This window comes from Cornus florida, unplaced genomic scaffold, assembly GCF_030987335.1.
Source record: "Cornus florida cultivar Cherokee Brave unplaced genomic scaffold, ASM3098733v1 CherokeeBrave_3.0.0_Hap2_Chr04, whole genome shotgun sequence".
Taxonomy (NCBI): Eukaryota; Viridiplantae; Streptophyta; class Magnoliopsida; order Cornales; family Cornaceae; genus Cornus; species Cornus florida.
In genome coordinates this window covers 97,672,894-97,693,606 of record NW_026775574.1, presented here as the reverse complement: position 1 = coordinate 97,693,606, position 20,713 = coordinate 97,672,894, and the positions used below count along the sequence as shown (strand labels likewise).

Here is a 20,713-nt window from a genome sequence, read left to right as displayed (position 1 = left end):
TTGAAATTAAAAAACCACTCCTCTACACACGAAGATAAGACTATCTATATCTGGGTCTCTTTAAATCCTATAATGACCAATCCTCTTACATTGAGTTTGCCCAATCTCATTCAAATGCATTGATAATTTTGTCTCACATATTTGGTACAATCCAACTCCTATAGTTGAAACATCCGGTAGTTCCAATATGTTATCACCAACTACTTTTTTTTCAGTCAAGAGTAACGCAATTTTGGTCATTGATCAATGCCTACTCCTTAATTTGATTTGATCTATTTATTTTATATTTTGTGATAGGTAATGAATGCTCTCACTCATCCAAAAAAAAGTATGTGGTCGTTGGTATAGGAGAGTAGGAAGCTCCTCACCGGAGTTGATATAGTAAAGATGTTGAACCTTGACAAGTTTCGAACTTGGAATATATATTCAAGTCAAGTAGTTAACGTCAAGTTCCAAGGTAATTAATTTATCTGGCTTTATGTTTGCAATTAGCTAATACAATATATATTTCTTGCAATGACCAACTAACTAATCTATCTACCTTGCTATAATGGTCCAACATTGTCCAGTCAAAGGATTTCTTATTTTTTTTTATAGTTAACCCGGGGTGTTCGGGATGACACGAATTTTTAGGGCCCCTCAACAACCCGACTAATCTCAGAGGACTCGGAAGGGCACCTCCCCACCCTGGTCGGGTAAGTCACTGCAGGGGCAGTGGAAACTAGTCACAAAGAGCATTCAGTGGGACTTGAATTCCAGACCTTGAGCTTACCAAGCTCAAAAGTCCAGTGACTAAACCAATGGGCCATATCCAAAGTGGATAAAGGACTTCTTGTTACCTAAAACTTCCACAATTTTATTTTGTGATAGAGGTCTTAGTTTGCTCCTAATTTAAGGGTTGTAAATTAAATTTTAATGCATCAATTATATACCATTTGTAAAGTCGTGATAATCGTGAATCTATCAGAATTTCGAATTTAAGTGTGCTTAACCTGGAGTAGTATCAAAATGAGTGACCTCCTGTGAAGTCTCTGATCCGGGAGAATCAAAATCGGACAATACTGTGTCGGATATGATGAGTGTGGTTACAAACAATACTTCACACATAATAGCAAATTAATACATCACCTTACATTTCAAGGGTTGTGAATCCATTTTAGAATGCCAAATTGATAGATTAAGTCTAGCGAGCCATTTTTATTTACTTATTTATTTGAATTCAAGTTTTTCATCTAAAAAAATAGGGGTTAATAAGTTGTTATTGAGATTGGGGACATTATTTAGTGTACGTCATACCTATGTCGAGTGAAGATGTGTCTTGACGCAATTGTAAAATTGTTCCATTATAAATTGAAGGTTACGAATTTGATAGCGTATATTTAACCCTTTTCAGACCTTGCAATAATACGTATTTTGTGTATTTTATATTTTTTTACCTTGTACTTATGGGTAAGGATTTTATAGTATTTTTACATCCACCGACAGTCTTTGACTTGCATCCATAACGGTCCCCAATTGAAGTTGATTATATTTACATTTCGGTATAAATTTTAAAGATTGTCCTAATCACTTACCCTCGCTTTTTAGTATAAATTTTATTAAATTTAATCCACTGCTTAGACTTATACATGGACAATCTTGATGTTGAATAAAATCTATGAAATCTTTAATATAATAAGACCAGTTGAGCAAGTTAGTGCTTAATACGAGCTCATAAAATTTAATATATTAGAATTTAAAATACTGAAAGTCTGAAATAAATTCGGTCAACTAAGAACATCTACACCCTTAATATAAAAACTTGTGAATATCTACCGCGTAAAAACTGCTTCAGAACTGTGAGGCCATGATGACGCACATCTTGGCTGAGGCCACATTAGTTTTCACCATATAGATATATATAAGCTTTTAGTTTCATTTATATTATAATTTATATGTCTTAATTTTGAAACTATTCCACAAATATATTAAACGTCCAATTTGCAATTCTCCACTTGCCTTATGCTTTCTTCATTTGTCACAATTACAAAGTACAAATTAAAGTGGTCCATTTTTTTAACATGATTGGATCCATATAAAGTGCAAACAAAAAAATTACTAATTTAAAAATTTGTTTCCATCACACACAAGCCACATGAAAAAATCGTGTTGCAAGTGTGTGTGTGTGTATATATATATATATATGTGAGATTTGCCCTATCCATATACCACGAACATGATAAAGATTGCTTTTTTTTGCTTTATTTATAATTAATTGTTCTTTTTGGTTATTTGATACATCAGAGCCAATCAGGTTTCATTTTATTGCAGTTTGAAATGAAAAATAGGAGTGATCTAGTGGAGCAATTCAGTAGTGGGCACATGCCGAATCCATTATCCCATACACATCCAATTAGTAAAATGTGCTTAATTAATCTTCTTCCAAATCATAATTAATTTAATTGACTTCTGAAGAAATTATGAGCCTTATGAATAGTTGGATTAATTGAGCCACACAAAATAAAAAAAAAAAAAAAAAAAAAAATTGTGTTAAAAATATATAATTTGTCTACTCGATGCATACATACTCTATTTAGTTTAATAAATCGTGATATTGTCATGCTGCACATTACTTTTTTAGTCGTAATAAAGAAACAAAAATGGTTGTTGATGCATAACATCTAATGATTTCGTTTGTTTCTATGTTTAGTGATTTTGTCCTCATACAATTCTTTTCAAGTTTTGGTAAATAAGGTACTCCATATAAGGCAACTCTAAACATGCAATTAGATAATTAAAAATCTTTTAGAGTTTAAAGTAGAGTTAAAATTTATTATTTGTCTACTCGACATGCATATGTGCTCCCTTTTTGTTTAATGTATTGGGACATTGTCACACTGCACTTTGCATTTTTAGTTGTGATAAAGAAATATCTAACGATTCTGTTTGTTCCGTGTTTAGTGATATATCTTTATACAATTATTTTCAAGTCAGACAATAACAAATATAAGTGGCTTTATACCTAACCTAAAATATGCAATTAGAAAAAGAATTTTTGAAGTTTGAGTGAACAAAATCACATGGTTAGAAAATATAGTGTCAAAATTAAGTTTGAGTGAACACAATCACAAGGTTAAATTTTATTATTTGTCTACTCCATGCCATACATGCTCCATTTAGTTTAATAAATTTGGGACATTGTCACATTTCACATTGTTTTTATAGTTATAATAGAGAACAAAAAATAGTTATTGATGTAGAACATCTAAAGATTTCCACTTATGTCATGTTTGGTGACTTATTTTTTTATGCTAGTCTTTTTTTTTTTTTCTTTCTGCAAAACAAGTATAAGTAGGTTGACACCTAATGTAAAATTTTTATCATCACTAATATGAACATGAATTTAAAAAATATATCAAAATAGAACAGATATTTACGGTTTATTAGAAAAGACTTTTTTTTAGACTTTTAGTGAACACAATCACACGGATAGGACACGAAATGTGAGACAACTATTGGTATTGTTTGCTGAAGCTTTTCGGTACATATGGGTTGGAGTCAATGGTGGATGAAATGTGAGAAGGTCTAGCTAGGAGATCCATTAATGTTTCCAAGAAAGAGGCCACCGACTTGCCATTTCGAGAGGGAAAAAGAATACATATATTATATATATACATATATATGTATATATATAAAGCAATGTAACGTAAAAGATAAAAGAAGATAGAAATGTTGTCTCCCAACAAGCATTGTTAATTTGCAGTGTGTCAGCATTGAACAGCTCCTCGTGTAACGAATGACCCACACTGTTTTTGGTGAAAATATTAATGATAAACCTATAGAGTTGACTTTTTTGAAGTCATTAGTCATAACTCGTTATTTTGAGCAATAGATATAACTTTTTATTACTTAAAAACAATTAAATGCTGACTGATGAATTTAAATTATAGTAGCTGAGCTTGTTATTTTTTGTTCTAACCATATAAACAAAGATTGTGTTGCACAAAGCCAATGTGATGTTAGTTTGTCCCTGGTGGGCTAGGCACAAACTATCTAGATAGATCCAATAAATATGTAGTTCATGGAGGTATACCCCGAAAGTGTTTAGCTCATTTTATTTATTAATTAACTTAATATTTTTATTATTATTTGATAGGTATTTGATACGTAGTTAAATAAATAGAAATTATATATATATATATATATATATATATATATATATATATATAAATTTAGAGTTCGAAAGTCGAACAACTCTAACTATTTTATATGAATGAAGAAGACTAATATAATCATTTCTTTAATATCTGTAACGACTTGACAACATCACTTCTTATTCTCGAAAAATTAGTCAAATTTATCGAGACTCATTATCATTACTCAATACTTATTTATCTTTTCATCTTTACAGGCTCACATTTTTTTTTTCAATCATCTTTACAAGCTCACATTTTTTTTTTCAATTATATATATATAACAAATTTTGTTTGATGAATCTTCAAGCATGCAACTATTTTTTCTTACCTGCTCAAGTTTGCTTTTCAAATTTTCCACTTTGGACAAGCGCCAAAATATTTAGTTTAAGTGCTAATTTCCTTTTTTTTGACCAATTGCTAAGTTACTTTTTGTTGTTATTTTCATTTTTTTTTCTGTGAAACTAGTTAAGGGAGCTTCAAAGAAACTTCTACATTCCAAAAAAAGAAAAAGAAAAAAGAAACTTCGAATTAAGATAATAAAATTATTAACATATAGGAAAGTCTAAATAGATATTTTTATTTAAAGTAGACGACTTAAAGGACCATTTCTCAATGACTAGTCTCCATATTTATGTCATAATAATTACAAAAAGCTAAAAATTTCACATTTATACACACTATGTGATATGATATATATATGTGTCTTCCATCTGTATTGCCACATGACCATTATATACAAGAGAGAACATAATTATCAAGATATTTTCCCCTCTTATAACCTTTCTGATTTATGAAATTATTGGTACTTGGAAGAATTATTGTAAAACCTTGTTATTGGATCCCAAAATTTTAGTGAAAGTGTGAAGCCACTTTATTTCACAATGTCCATTGCAACATCCACACATACTTGTCACCACATTAATCACATAGTGGCCATAGTTTTCCACATCCACCATCACAATATATGTGCTTATTACTATACATCACTATGTTGTGATGGTACAGGGATAATGTTTTCCATCATATATCAGTCACTGTAAATCTCAACTCCACCATTGTCATTAGACTCATCGCCACGTGCAATGTTAAAAAGTCTTGCTTATGTACAGTGCACAATACTCCCGTTATTATAATTTTTGAATAAGATCAAGTACATGTAATTTTAAAAAGAGAATACTTCTACAAAAATTTAATCTTATCGTTGTGTTAAATTAGTTTTTTTCATCGGCATTGTCACTTCCAAAGTTATCACTTCTACCACTTTGTTTACACACACCACCACACTCAACTACAATGGCATCCATATCATGTAATCATAACCTACACCACCAAGCATTCTCATGTGACAAGTTCGGGAAAAATGTTCCATTCACAAGTCAATGTCACATGATAAACAGACAATTACAAGGACCACTCAAATTTGTAATTTTCATACATAATTTCTTTTATTTTGGACCTTATGACTATAATTAAATTTCTATATAATGTCTTGACTCTTTTTGTCATCTGATAGAATTTGAGAGGTATCCAAGTATTTATGGAAGTAATTGTTTAAACAAAGCTCTCACACATTTAGATTTATGTAAAAAGAGTGGTGGTATTGTCTGAGTGGTAAAAAGGATCAGGTCTAAAGTGTCCCCACCTTATTCATTTTATGTTCAATTCCCTCCACTCTCAAATAACTACTAACCATTATTAGACTAAAAAAAAAAAAAATTATGCATAGAAACTTTGTATAATGAAAAAAATTACAAAACATTTAGAAAAATATAGTAAAAGTACTCCCATAATTTCATTAAAAAGTTTTTAACTTTTGACAAAATTACCTCTGTCAATACTTATTCCTTTGCTGAGTATGGATGAACATGGGGATTTTTGGAATTATCTGAGATTTTAATTTTTTTTGCAATTTAGAAGTTATGAGAAACATTATATAAACTACTTTTTTTGTTATTAATAAAAGGAAAACTTTATAGTGTTTTTTTTTTTTAAAAAAAGAAAACTTTATATTTATTGAAATAATTCAGACTAGAAAAGTACAACCAAATTACACAGTATTTTAGAAAAGTAAATAGTACTTTTGGAAGTTAAAAATATTTTCCTAAGAATAGTATAGAATTAAAATCATCTCATGTACTGGAGAGGTCCAGTCCCATGATTGGCACTACCACATGATAAGTTAATTCCACTTTGTATTTGTAATTTTATTGTTTTAGGTTGAGGACCAAATTTGAATGTTTCCAAATTCGATCTTGTTTTAAATTTGTAAATTTTTTTTTTTTTTTTTTTTTTTTTGGGATCTTCAATTGCAGGAACTAAAAAATTTGAAATTAAAATCGTCCTTTAATTAGATTGAATTTGTGGTTAGACGTCGAAGTTCGAATTGAAGGTTGAATTTGTTCTTTTGCAAATTTTATTCCAAGTTTGCCTCAACAAATTCCAAAGCTGCACATATGAACCCACAAATCAAAAAAAGCAAATTTCTATTTTTTTTTTTTTTTAAATTTAAATTTTTTTTTTTATTTGGTACTCATATATATCATTCAAAAGAATTATTTACACCTAGCAAAAATTGATCATGACACTTTTAAAAAAGCAAAATTCCATACTATGGATTTAAAAAATAGGGCTAAAAGATTGAATAGACTTTCGGAATCAAATGCATGTAATTTTCTTTTACAAACTTACCTTTAACCCCTTACCCAAAGAAAAAAATAAAAATATATAAGGGTTTTGAAAAAAAAAAAAAAAAAAAGGATGTCGGACCTTAGTCACACAAAGAGGATTAGCGGATCAACAGTACGAAAATAACAAAATCTAAATCACATAAGGTAAGATCGGGAGCAGAAGCCTGAGTAAAACGTTAATCATAAATAAGAATCGAAAAAAAGACATTATATGCATTTACATATATACTATTAAATATTTATACATGTTTGTGTGTGTATATATATAATTATATTTCAAGAGAGAGAGATCTTGAATGGATTATTTATGATGTGAATGCAAGTTACCTCGAAATTCAACCAATTTTAAGTTTGACAATGAAGCTGAGTTATGAATGAATGAATAGATTATAATTAATAAAACATTAAGAATCGGTTCCCTAGCAATGTATGGTTTTGAAAGCAGTATTCGTATCTAATGCCAATTTGATAATTATAATATTCACAACTTTTTTTTTTGATAATAGAGAATAATAACTAACCATTGTGCTGATGCACCATATTCTTAGTATTCCAAAAACGTAAATCGTTATGAGTGCAATTAATTTTTTTAAAAGTAAAACAAAAAGTTTATGTGTGTGTAAGTCATCCATGACGAAATGTCTTTGACATTATTTTAATTTTCCATAAACAATTCTTTTGACATTATCTTCTATTATTTATTTCAGGTTGGGTAGAGATTTATTTATTTATTTAACTCTTGAAAAAGGATCGAGTGTGAGGAAAAAGAAAATAATAATTGATTGGAAAAGGGATGTCAATTTTATTTAAAATCAACAAATTTTATATATAATTACATTGAATCATTAGTTTATTGTTTACCGTCGGTTGGCATGTCTATTGAGAATAGTTTGAATTACTATTAATCACTAATCTACCTTCAACGATATAAAGACAAAAGCATGATAGTTAGCTAATTAAAATTTCATTTTCTTACTAATAGGTCAGTGGCCTAGCGGTATCAAATTCTTATTTTCCAAAAGAAAATCAGGAGTTCTAGTTTTAGTGAAGAAGCATGTGTGTGTAAGAACCAATTAAAGTTTTTGGGTATTTTTAATAATGCAGGCGAGAAAACAGTGAACCATAGAAGAAAATTCCTTTTCATGCTAAATGGTAAATTCAGAATGATGTCACTTGTCCTTGTTTGCAAAATTTAAGTTATGCCATAAAAAAGTTAAGGATGTCCATTTAAATCAAGCGTATGTATACATACACACATATATGTATGTATGTATATATATATATAATAACTGTTGTTAACACCTATTTCATATTTGTTACTTTTATATACGGTTTTTTCATTACTCTCGATTCTCCCCTTCCTCAAATCTTTATGCAAATGATGGTTTTGGATGTTAAATTCCACTTTAGAACTTTTTAAAATAAATTTTCAAATTCATCAAATTGTCAATTTAAACTTAATTTTGTCCAAGTTGTTTCAAACCCTCTCTTGTCAACTTAATTTCAAATCCATTTTAAAAAATCATTGTTTTTACAAAACATAAATCTCAAGATGTTCTATTTATTCTACAAATGCTAAAAATTATTTAAAATGTCATTTTAGACCTTATTTTTTCATTTTTTTCCTCCAAAATACCCAAAACTTCTAAAAACATTATTTTGATTATTTGATTTCGTCCCTTTTTCTAGAACCCCAAAATATTCTCACATAAAACATTTCAACCCTTATTCCATCATACTAAAAAAAAAAGCCCATGAACTTGTTAAAATAAGCTTCATTTCTCCAAACCTCTTGGTTTTCAAAAGCCCCCTCACCAAATTTGTCAATCTCATTTTCACCTTTGATTTATTAATTCAAATTTATTATGTTTAATGTTTTAATTTACCATTATGAGATGAGTTTAAGTATGAGTAGAGTTAATTCCTGTAAATAATGACAAATATTTGATCTCCTAACACTCTGCATCAATGGGATCATAATATCATGTGTATGTGTAAAAGCTGAAAAGTGAATCACATCATCAAAGTTACCATTTATTTCATAAACCAACAAACATAAAGAAAAACATCAAAGCTCACTACACAGGTCTCATTTTTCACTTTAACAATCCACACCAGACGTGTGTGTGTGGAACACTGAGGGTTTAGGCCATGAAACAAAGACATATTTGTCCATGTTTCATTTAGAAATGAGGTATCTGTTAAGGGCAGTTTTGCCCACAACCCTCTTTTGGATCAACAGCTCCTTCCTGAAGTCTGCCCAGGTAAAGGGCACATACTTTCTTGGGTAAGTCTCTTCATCCATAAGCTGTGGAGGGCAATCTATTAGGGCATTGCTTGTAGGGCTAAGAAAATATGCAAGTGACATCCTATTCCTCTCTTTATTGACCACTGCTCTGTGCACAACACTCCTCAGCCTCCCATTTGTCCATGCCTACAAAAGTAAATTTAATATATAAACTATAATCAATGATCATATTTTTTTTTAAAAAATGTCAATGTCACATTTTTGAAAAATATTATTAGTGAACCAATTTCATCAAAATCACCAAATCTGTTGTTTGTGACATTGTGTGAGAGAAATTACTTCAAGGGTGTCACCAATGTTGATGATAAATGAGTTGGGAACAGGAGATATTCCGACCCATTGGTTGTCACTCCTAAGGACCTGAAGACCACCAACGTCGTCCTGTAGCAATATTGTAAGTGTGTGCGGGTCAGAGTGGCTCCCTACTCCGAGACACTTCTCCGGGAGTGGACAAGGAGGGTAACTATTGACTCGGATCATAGTTGCCTCTTTCTCGTCGAAATTCTTGGTAAAGAAGTCATCAACAAGGCCTAGTCCATGAGCTAGCATCTCGAAAATGGTCATTCCTAGCTTGTCCAATGCATCCATGTACTCGATCAAGGCTTCACTGAGACATGAAGATTATAAAAATCAACATACAAATGCCATAATGTTTAATTTTGTAATTTGGAATATGAATATTTTACCTAAATGGTTGATGTTGTTCACCAAAAACCATTCTTGCAAAAGCCACAATCTGTTGTGGTGATTGAAGTAGTTGTAATATTTCTGCCCAAGGCAAGTTGTGTCCATAATCAGGATTAGTGGCACAGTACCCCAACGGTAAGGTTGCTGATCTACCTCCTTTCAGCTTCTGCTCCATGGGAAGGTCGAAAAGCTTTTGTAACCGCGTTTTTGCTTTCTCAACTATTTCCGAAGCAACGCCATGATCCACCAGCTTAAAGAATCCCCATTTTTGGGTAGCTGCAACCATAGCTTGGCACGCCTCGGCATACTCTTGTCCTTCCTTTTCGTCCAAAATTCCTCGTAGACTTATAACCGGGATGTCATTGTCTCCATCCGCGAATTCGTTGTGACTTATTCCAGGCCATTCTTCCTTGCTCCATATGAAATTTTTGATGCATAATTTGTGGTTCACTGAGGACAGTGAATCCACAAATTGCTCTTCAATTTCTAGTCCCATTGGAGCTTCTCAGGAAATTGTTGTCCTCAAAAGGGCGTGTGTGATCCAAAGAGGGTTTCAAATGACTAGTGTGCATTAAACTTGTAATTTATCAGCAAGTGTGGTGGGAATTTCCAATGTTCTGTGTTTTGGCTTCTAGCCTTATTTGCATTGTTAATGGTGGTGTTTGATAGCCTTGAAGAAGGGGTTAAATAAAAGATTTTCATGGATTCTAGCTAGTATCATACATTGTTGTCTTTAATAGCTATTTAGCTGAAGAAACCTAAGATTCTTTGAATGTGACCATTAACATTGATTATATTATGGAAATAACAAAGATCTTTGAATAAGAAGCATAAATGCCAAATGTTCAAGGCTAATCCACATTACTTCAAGTCATTAATCAAGGGTGGTCTTACCTATGAGGGTACTGGTAATATTTTATCACCTCCATCTTATTTTTATTTTTTATTTTTCCCTAACAAGACTCCCGCAATGTTTATGGGAGAGACTTGAATCCTATACCTTTCATCTTTAGACGAGATAATGCTAAACCGCAGGCCTTGATCACGCTATTTATAAAAATGGTACAACAACAACAACATTTTGAAGTGTGTATTATCAAAGAATCTGAATTCCACCCTGACATACATAGTATTTCACTACTAACTAACATATGATGCATAGAAGATCATTTAGGTGTTTTTTTCCTGCTGCTAAAATGTGTAAAAAAAAAAAAAAAAAGAAATCTTATATAAAATCCTAAATGAAATAAATATATTAAAATAGTTCAGGAGTGAAAATCCAATGTATTAAACAATAAAACTGAATACATGCATATAATAGTTCAACCATAGCTAGCTAAATAGGTTTCTAGCAACACTTAAGCAGAAAAGGAACAGGGTAAGCAAATTGAAGTCAATACAATTTAGCACAATTAACTATATACGAAGGGAAGTAATTAATGAAATGTCATATATATATGTTCAAATTCTGTAACCCCACAAATGTTCTTGGCAATTGTAGGAGACAACCCGGTCATCGGATCGGATCACCATCTTCATATTTCAGAGATGAATATAATAGTTTAGTCCCACCTGCAAAGAATAGAGGTTGTTTAGCCAGAAACAGAAAATGGACGCTATGAGTACTAATGAAGTAGTAATACCATAAAGGCAGCAGCAACTCCCAATTAATATATATAACTGCAAAGTATACTTGTGAGGGAGCAAAGCATTAGTCCATTTCCCATTTGCAAAAAATGAAAGAGTAATGATAAAAAAAATTGAAGGTTCACTTTTTAACTGGAATTAACTGGATGTGAATTGATGAGCAGATTTTCCATGCGCTAGAGAATATAAAATAATGGTTCATTATATTTGTTTTATTGGTAATAGATGATTTCCTGACTTGCTCAAAACTTCAACTGTAATTAACATATATTTAGAAGGGTAGTTGTGTAATTTTAAAAAACAATTCTTGACTTGTGAAATTAGGGTTATAAATGTCATTTCCTTTTAAATGAGAGTGGAATTATATATTTTAAGGAAAATGATATAAGACTTTATTTTACCGACTACATAACTCACGGGACGTGGAATTAGTGATTGAGATAAATACCTGCAAAAGAGTCCTTGTTGCTTTTAAAAGTAACCAGAGTCCTTGTCTCTAATCATTATTGAAAGAATTTAGATGAATTCACATCCTAAAAAATCAATTTGAAATTCTAAAAGCACGTCACAAGAGATTCCCACATGTACTTTTTCCAATCAGACGCACCTTGCATTATAAAAGCACGTCACAAGCGTTACCTTCTTTACTGCTTTTAGCAGGAAGTATCCTCTTTTGCTTCAACAGGATTTGTTTCGTTGTCGTCGTCGTCGCCGCCCATACATCATCCTGAACATGAAACCATCCAAATCATAATCATCATCACCGAAATCAAGATCTTCATCTTCGTCTTCGTCTTCGCCTTCGTCTTCGCCTTTGTCATCATCCGTTCCATCATCGTCGTCATCATCTTCATCATCACCAGGACTTTCATCCACCGCTAGTCCCTGAATCAAACAGAAGTAGAAGGGGGTTATATGAAAAGCATTGGCAGTGTCTTTTGTTGTGGTGATTCCTGGACAAAAGTTAAATGAAACTAGTGCAGATTGTTTACCACTACTATGCAGCAAAAATAATGCGTAAATCATCTTTAACTAAAAAATTCATGACATTTTACAGTTACCTTTTCTCTCCGAACAAACTGCTGCACATAGTCATTAAGGTCGATAACATCATTGCACTCGCCGACTTCATAATCAATTGTTAATTTATTAGGTGTGCTTAAGCATCCGGTTGTGAATGTCTGCAATTGGGGACATTTCCCCAGATAAACCAGCTCCAAGGATGGGAATTTAAAAGCATTATTTGTTCCACAAAAACATGTAAGGTTTGGTAGACCTTTCAAACACAGATACTTTAGCTGAGAGAACACAATTTCCTCCGTGTCATCTTTTTCTCCTTCTCCTTCACTTCTAACTATTTCTTCCATCACACTACATCCTACAACCCATAGCGTTCTGAGTTGTGTGAGACCTCTTGCTATTGAGAATGAGAATACATACCTCAGGCTGTTGCATTTACTAAGTATCAAATATTTTAGGCTGTGAAACACCATAAGCCCCTCTGCGAATGCATTGGGTGGAATTACATTCACTAGTTTCTCACATCCTTGAACAATAACAACCCTTAGCTGCCGAAAGGAATCTTGTGCTCTCAAATCTAGGAATAATTGGTTGTCCCATATCACTGCCAGACTTTGCAATTTTCTAATTTTCAATTTCTCCAAAGCTGGGAAACTAACCTGCAAAATTCATTACATCCCATTTCATTTTAATTAATGCGGGAAAAATTGCACAAGGTCAAACTCAAATACCCCACTAAATTAGACTTATTAGAATGTAATAGTCAATTTAGATAAATGAGTGAATTTGAAATTAAGAGATATAGGCTTAAATAAAATTTATGTCAGTTTTGAAAGCTCAAGGTGATGTTTGGTGAGATTCAACTAAGCAGTAATGAGTAATGCTATATCAGTCTCCATTAGAAATCAATGATGATGCTTTTGATGTCAAAAAATTGCAGGACTAATTGAGAATAATATTAAACAATCAAATGAATTTTAAGATTATCAATTGGATTTCTGTTTTTCAAATATGTAATAATTAATTAGAGTTACTCCATCCATCCCTCAATAAGTGTCCATTTTCTAATTTTGGGAAAGTCGGTGAAAAAAGTTGAGTTTTCTTAATATATATATTTTTAATTATTTCTATAGTAGTTAAATTTTAATATTTTGGTGCCAAAAAATATATATTATTAATATTTAATACTTTTACAGCGAGTTTGAATTCTATATATGCAGTGAAATCTTCTTGCCTTGGTAAACAAATAATAATAATAAATTAAAAAAAAAGAAAAGAAAAAAAGAGGAGGATAATATGTAATGAAAGATTATAGATTGTAGGTATATAATACATGTACTTGTCAGTCAAGTGATAAATGGGTTCATTGAAAGAAAAAAAATTTAGAAAGGGATTAAGAATTAGCCCGGTCAAAGATTGGAGAGAGAGGAGAAACTAAAAAGATTATTTCATATTTAAAAGGATAAATATTGTATTTGAGAAAAATAATCATTTAGTTAGAAAGTTAGTATTCAAATATCAAGAGAATAATAAATTCACCATTCAAATCATAGTGTGATCTAAAAATTGTTAATTGAGGTATGCAAAAGGTAATATTGTTTTCTTTTATGATTGGATAGCAGGCTCCCACCGAAAGCACAGTGAATTAGATTTTATTTAGAAAGTAATTGAAAAATAATGAGAAAATTCTTTTTAAGGCAAAAACAAAGTGAATGACATCACTTGCTCTAGCTAGAGGTTGCGAATGATCAACCCATATTACTGTAAGGCTTTGTAGGTTTTCTATAGTAAGTTTCTCCCGGGTAATGAAACCTGCAAATTTCATTTTATATATTACATTTTGTGGTCAAGAATCCAACACATCTGGGCATATTATTAGTATATTTTATTATAAGATTCCATTCCTACCATTTTAAAATGATAATATCAACACTGCATGAGGATTCAGCTAGAGTAAATTCTTATGGTGTGATATTTTTCAAACAAACTAACTACATTCACAAATCAAATATATTTTAAGAATAAAAATCATTTAATTCTTACTTTTTTATTAAAAGTAATTATTACCTACTGAGGTTCATTAAGATTATTGCATTGCTTGAACTTATTAAATTAAAATTTCATTAAACCAAAAAAATAAGTACACAAACTTTAAAATTTATCTATATTATCAAAACATTTATACTTGTTGTCAGATAAATATTTATTTTATGAAAGGAGATTTATTTATTTATTTTTATTTATATCTTGATAAGAAATACCCTCACACATATTATAGAACAACATTTATTTACCCAAAAAAAAAAATCAATAAAACAAAATTCGTGTGGAGCAACTGCTTCTTAATATGACATTTTATTTTACATTAAGGCTGGTAAAATATTTTTCCTTTTCTGATAAAATATTTTTTTATTTTTACTCATTTGGCAGAAGTTTAAGTCGAGGCTGAGGTTGAGTCCATCGGACTAGACGTGTCAAGTGTAAAATTAACTTGTTAAAAATTAAAAGGTAAGTTATATTTGTAAGATTTTAATATATTTTTTTTCTTTACAAATAAAAAAAAATACTTTTATGACAATTAAATACCAAAAAATAAAAAAATATTTTACACTCAAACAAATAGAGCTTCAATGTAAATTAATTTTAAAAATGTTTCCTTAGGCCAACGATTCCAACAAAATAATGGGATGGCATTCGAGTGGGACCATTGGGCCAACCATTTCTATCGGAATGGTGGGCTTCTAAAGCAGAATTTCCCATTCAGTTAATATTGCAATTATATATAGAAATTTGAAAAGAGACTAAGATTTGTGATCTTGAGATGTTCTTTGAAAGCCGAATTAGAGATGGGATTTGGGCCATTTGGCTTTAAGAGTTTTAAGTCCAAATCTTTATTGTTTGACTAAAGATAAGTAGAAAAGTGTACAAATTTTGCTAATAAATGAATGTTAAGATGGTCCTAATAGATATAAAATCAAATACAAAGATTAAAAAGAATATAGAAGCTGGAAGATCTCTAATTGAATATATAAAACACCTGTTAGCATGAAAGTTTGAAACATGCTGTGTATACGGGTGGTTGCATGAAATGCGGTGTGGTTTGTCTGTTGACATATTGATATGTTTGTGTTTAATAGAATGACATTTGTAATCTTTTTGAAAAAAAATAATAATAACATATTAATATGATATGTTAATATATAATTAAGGTTATAGCAGAATCAGCAAGCCTGTTGGAAAAACTTTCGCAATTTTATTTTTATTTTTTTGTTATGAGAAAATATACAATGTACTCGGTACATAGGGCAATCATGACCGTCCATGTCCGGATGAACGACAGTGATGTGCTCGAATATCTTGTTTATTAGTTGTTGTAACTTACCCTATTTGACTGACAGAGAATTAACCCATTGAATATTCAAATAAAATTATATAAATATCCATAATAAGGAAATTGAATTAAAAAATAGGGAAATAAATATTTTAGAAACAAAAAAATCACGTATAACTAAACCAACGTCTTTCACCAGTTGCAAAATCATGAAGAAAGAAAAAAAGGTTCTGCCTTAGGGTTCTATAACAGATGACCGCACCTCATGGAAGCCTAATCTAGCCATCAGAGAAAAAAAAAATTGAATTGAATTAAAGTTGTACACAAATGTTCATCAGGAGAATAATAAATTCACCTTTCAAATCATATTGTGATCTAAAAATTGTTAATTTACAAAAGGTAATATTGTTTTCTGATTGGATAGCAGGCTCCAACAAAGTACAGTGAATCAGATTTTATTCAGAAAGTAATTGAAAATAAAAGAGAAATTTCTTTTTAAGGTTAAAAAAAAAAAAAAAAAAAAGTGCCTAGTAGATACTCAAATGACATTAGTTGACCTTTGGACGTGTACTGGAGGATTGGGGTTCTAACAATGTAACATAATATGTAGGTGAATCTTCATTCCTTGCAACTTCATTGAACTAGTTAGTAAATATTGTGTTAAATTTGGGATTTGTCAATCACAAATGGGACACCTCTCATTCCTCTTAACTAGTTGTAAAAAGAAAATGAACAGACTAAAAGGACCACTACTTGCCAGCCACAATTGGGGGTGTTGGATTAATGAAAAAAACAATTATGTCAATTCATAATATAAAAGGGTTGTGAGAACTGATAAGCCCAATTTGGATAGACAAATATTCCCGGTTAATAGCTACTATGCTGTTAATTTCAATTATTTAGGAGTTATAACACACGTACCTTGTAATTAAAGAGGGCTTCCACTCTGCCAATATTCTGCTCCGCAATTTCTTCTTCTTTCTCGAATTCACAAACGCTGCAAAAACTGTTGAGGTTTGGCAACTGTTGAAGGGTCAAGTGCTTTAATTGAGGAAAGACGATGATCTCATCATACACTACATCTTCTTCTCTATATAATTGTCCCCTTTCAACTACAACTATCTCTTCCATCTTCTCACAATCAGTCACTTCTAATTTTTCGAGGTGCACAAGATATTTTGTTGTGAACGGTGAGAATACATTTCTCAAACTGTGACATTTAGAAAAACGTAGTTCTTTTAGGTTTGGATAGGCAAAATGTCTACCAGAGTATTCCTTTCTGTTCAAATCCTGTAGCATATACATCATCGAGTAAGGTGGATTCATTAGACACATTACTTTTAGTTGAGGGAGTACAATTGTTGGTCCAGCTGCTGGAGACCCTTTTCCAACAGTGAGCACTTTAGCTTCCGATATCACTGAATCACATCCATCAACTAAGAGTTTTTCAAGATTTTGTAACCTTGGGAGCACATCGGAGGGAATCACATTCACCAGTTTGTTACATCTTTTGACCTCTATGCACTTTAAGACCCCGAAGGAATCTCCTCCTTCATTCACTAGGAGTGAATGTGATTGGTCATTCCATAGTGATGTAAGGCTTTTCAATTCTATAATGCCCAATTCTTCCAAAGCAGGGAATGCAACCTACAAATTAGAACATATTATATTTTGTAGTTTCAAAAATTCAAGAAACTCATCTTTGAAATGAGGGCCAGCATTAGAAAATTTTGCAACAAGATTATATCTCTATCACAATTTTCTGCTCCTATCATTTTAGAGAGCCCAGAGAACGTATACCCACTTGTCTTTATGGGGACTTGAACCTTCTACCTAAATTTTTGGAGGCAAGAAAGTATCACTAAGCTATAACTTTGATATTAAAATATGAGTTAAACAATGTCATTAAGTGTGTCTTTCCCAATATTTTCAACCAATGTACTGTTTTGAACCTCATGCAATTTTTTTTTTTTGTTTGTTTGTTAACAAGCATATGCATTTATAAGCCACAATTAAGTATTCAATTTGCAATAACAAGCATCCTTTCAATTTGTGAATATGTCAACTAATTGTGGCTCATTAGGTTATACAGCGGAATGTAACACATTTATAATATCACTTGGTGTTCAATTAGTGAAATTTGGCACTGGAATACATGGGTGTTGGTTAACATCATTCTCCAAGGTTTTTGAGTGTGTTTGGTAACATCCAAAAATAAATAAAAATTTCATAGTAATTGTAATTTTATAGGTTTTCAAGAAAATGATTTCTTTAAATTTCTGGAAATTTATTTTTTCCCAAAAACAAAATTGATTTCTTTAGCTTAAGCTCTGTGTGTGTGTGTGTGTGTGTTTTTTTTTTATTTTTTATATAGAAAAGGTATATAGATTAAGTTGCATAGCACAACCCATCCAAATCCAAATTTGGAGAAAGAAAATCCTTAGCCGTAAACACAAGTCATCAACTCTAAACCTGGAGTTAAAATAAATAACTAATAGATTTTTTTATTGCATGAGTTTTTTTTTTTTTTTAATAAAACATATAATAAAATAGTACTCTACCAAAAATAAAAATTGGAGAGAAAAATAGTATCCTAACTTGAGTAGGAAAAAGAAAAGTAAGAAAAGAGGAGTTAAATTTTAACCTAAAAGACTTGCACGGTTGAAAACGACATAGTAAGACGTATTTCTTCATCCATTTTTTCACTATTAAAAATTTACTGACTTTTCTAATTCTAGAAAAAGACCAAAAAAAAAAAAAATAAAATTTCTTCACAATTTTGTGTTTGGGGAATATTTCCATATTAGAGAAATATGTAGATAAAGAGTCAATAAAACAAAAATAGTGTGGAGCGCTTCTTAATATGACATTTTATTTTTAATTAAATGTAAATTAATTTTAAAAATGCTTCTTGGGCCATTCCAACCAAAATAATGGCGGCATTCTAGTGGGTCCATTGGGCCAAGCTTTTCTGTTGGAATGGTGGGCTTGTAAGGCACAATAAGAGATGGGGTTTGGGCCCATTCGGCTTTCAGAGTTTGAAGTCCACATTTCTATTTTTTGAATAGCAATAAAAATAAAGTTTTTTTTTTCCTAAAAAAAAATAAAATAAAAACAAATAAATAAAGTTTAGTAGAAAAGTGTAAAACCTTTTTGCTAATAAATGCAGTTCTAATCTGATTGGTGTAAAAGCATGTACAAAGATTGAAAAGAATATAAAAGCTAATGGAAGATTAATTTTTTTTTTTTTTGGGTAAATAATGGAAGATATAATGTTAGAAATTTTTGCAAAAACTTTCTTTGTGATGAGAAAATATACAATGTTCTCGGTGCACTGCGCAATAATGACATGTTCATATCTGTGCGTGTTGTACGCGCACCGTGCTTGTACAACACAAATGACAGTGATGTGCTCAGTGCACGGTGCACCGAATACCTATTCATTTGTGATGCAAAAAATTTATATATATCTATATTAATAAATTAAGTATTCAATAGATTAATGACAAGCGGTAACTCTATATGAATTATATTTTTTTTTCTGATTAGTGTACATACTACAAGGTGGTGGTGAGTCCAGTGACAGCTTGCTAAGAAAACAATTACTAAACCTTGTTATATATTAGCTCATAAAATTTTATTCAAAACGAGTGAAGAGTACATTATTGTTTACGTCGACCAACAAATAAAAAATTAATAATTAATAATTCATATTTTATTATTTCTTTACTAAAATGAATAATTGAATATAAAAAGTATTCATATAACATAAATTTATTTATTTTATTAGCATTTGAAATTAGAAAGGTGTTTTGGTAAATTTAATCATTTTCTGTTTTCTTCATACTATCCAAACTAGCAAAATAATATTTTCTCACAATTTTCTTCAAAAATATTCTTGCTAACCAAATAGATGATGGAAACTGATTTTTTTTTTCTTTCACTATCACTTTTCATCATAATTTTTCATCTAAACAAACGAACCTTGGAAAAACTTAATACATCGTGGGCATAAAAGGTAAAATTGTAGAATGAATAAAAAGTATTTATAGGTAAGCATGCATAAAAATAGAAAAGGCACGATAATTTTTCATTCACGTCATTTTTCTTCTTCTTCTTTTCATTTTTTGATAAGTTATTATAGTCCCAGTGGAAATTTAATTAAATGGGCAACTTTTCATGTGGGATGAGGAAGAGGAAATAAGTTGTTTCATTTACATTTTTTAGTCAGTAAATCTTATACATTAATTATTAAAGAAGTGACGTCATGGGAGTTAATGAATCTATGTACATACCTTGTGGTTGAAGAGGGTTTCCACTCTGGGCAACTCTTCAAGTTCCAAATACTTCAATTGAGGGAAGACAATGATCTCGTCATGGACTCCATCTTTTTCTCCTAATTGTCCCCTTTCAACTGCAAATATCTCTTTCACTGAATCACATTCGGAGACTTTAAGTTTTTCTAGCTTTTGTAAGCTTGGGAGCACATTGGAGGCAATCACATTCACCAATTTATGACATTCCCATACTTCCATGGACCTTAGGCTTTGAAAGGAAATTTGTGCTTCCTTCACTTGGAGTGATTGGGATTGGCCTTCCCATATCGCTGTAAGGCTTTCTAATTCTATAATCTCTAGTTCCTCCAGGGCAGGGAATGCAACCTGCAAAATTCATTACTATAATGTTACATTTGTAGCCAAGAATCCACCTATTCAGTTATTATTAGTAAATTTTGCAACATTTGGCTCCTACTATTTTAAAATGAAAATTATGAACGCTGCATGAGAAGTCAACTATAGTTATTTTTTTCTTTTTTCCCTAATTTGTTTTCCAGTAAAAACTAGTGTACTCTTGGGAA

General features: G+C 30.9%; 2 protein-coding genes across 26 annotated transcripts in view; both read right to left on the bottom strand.

Annotated features, from left to right (window-relative positions):
* The window catches only part of LOC132304111 (uncharacterized), a 159,289-nt gene that overhangs the window by 45,223 nt on the left and 93,353 nt on the right, over window positions 1-20,713 (bottom strand). For 22 of the 25 annotated variants that reach the window (XR_009481508.1, XM_059801636.1, XM_059801639.1 and 19 more), the window contains 2 exons: window positions 20,151-20,516; window positions 16,777-17,502 (listed from right to left, as the gene is read on the bottom strand). Coding sequence is in view for 24 of the 25 variants with exons in the window: in XM_059801636.1 (XP_059657619.1) it covers window positions 16,777-17,502; window positions 20,151-20,516 (1,092 nt within the window). In the remaining variant the exon portion in view is untranslated. The remainder of the gene's footprint in view (window positions 1-16,776; window positions 17,503-20,150; window positions 20,517-20,713) is intronic. The other 3 variants (XM_059801645.1, XM_059801653.1, XM_059801646.1) reach the window with 2 other exon arrangements.
* LOC132304112 (gibberellin 20 oxidase 1-like) lies at window positions 8,876-12,181 on the bottom strand. Its single transcript, XM_059801660.1, has 3 exons — window positions 9,857-12,181; window positions 9,450-9,777; window positions 8,876-9,296 (listed from the first exon to the last, which is right to left on the bottom strand). The coding sequence occupies exons 1-3, from the start codon at window positions 10,351-10,353 to the stop codon at window positions 9,042-9,044; spliced, it is 1,080 nt and encodes a 359-aa protein (XP_059657643.1). The 5' UTR covers window positions 10,354-12,181; the 3' UTR covers window positions 8,876-9,041.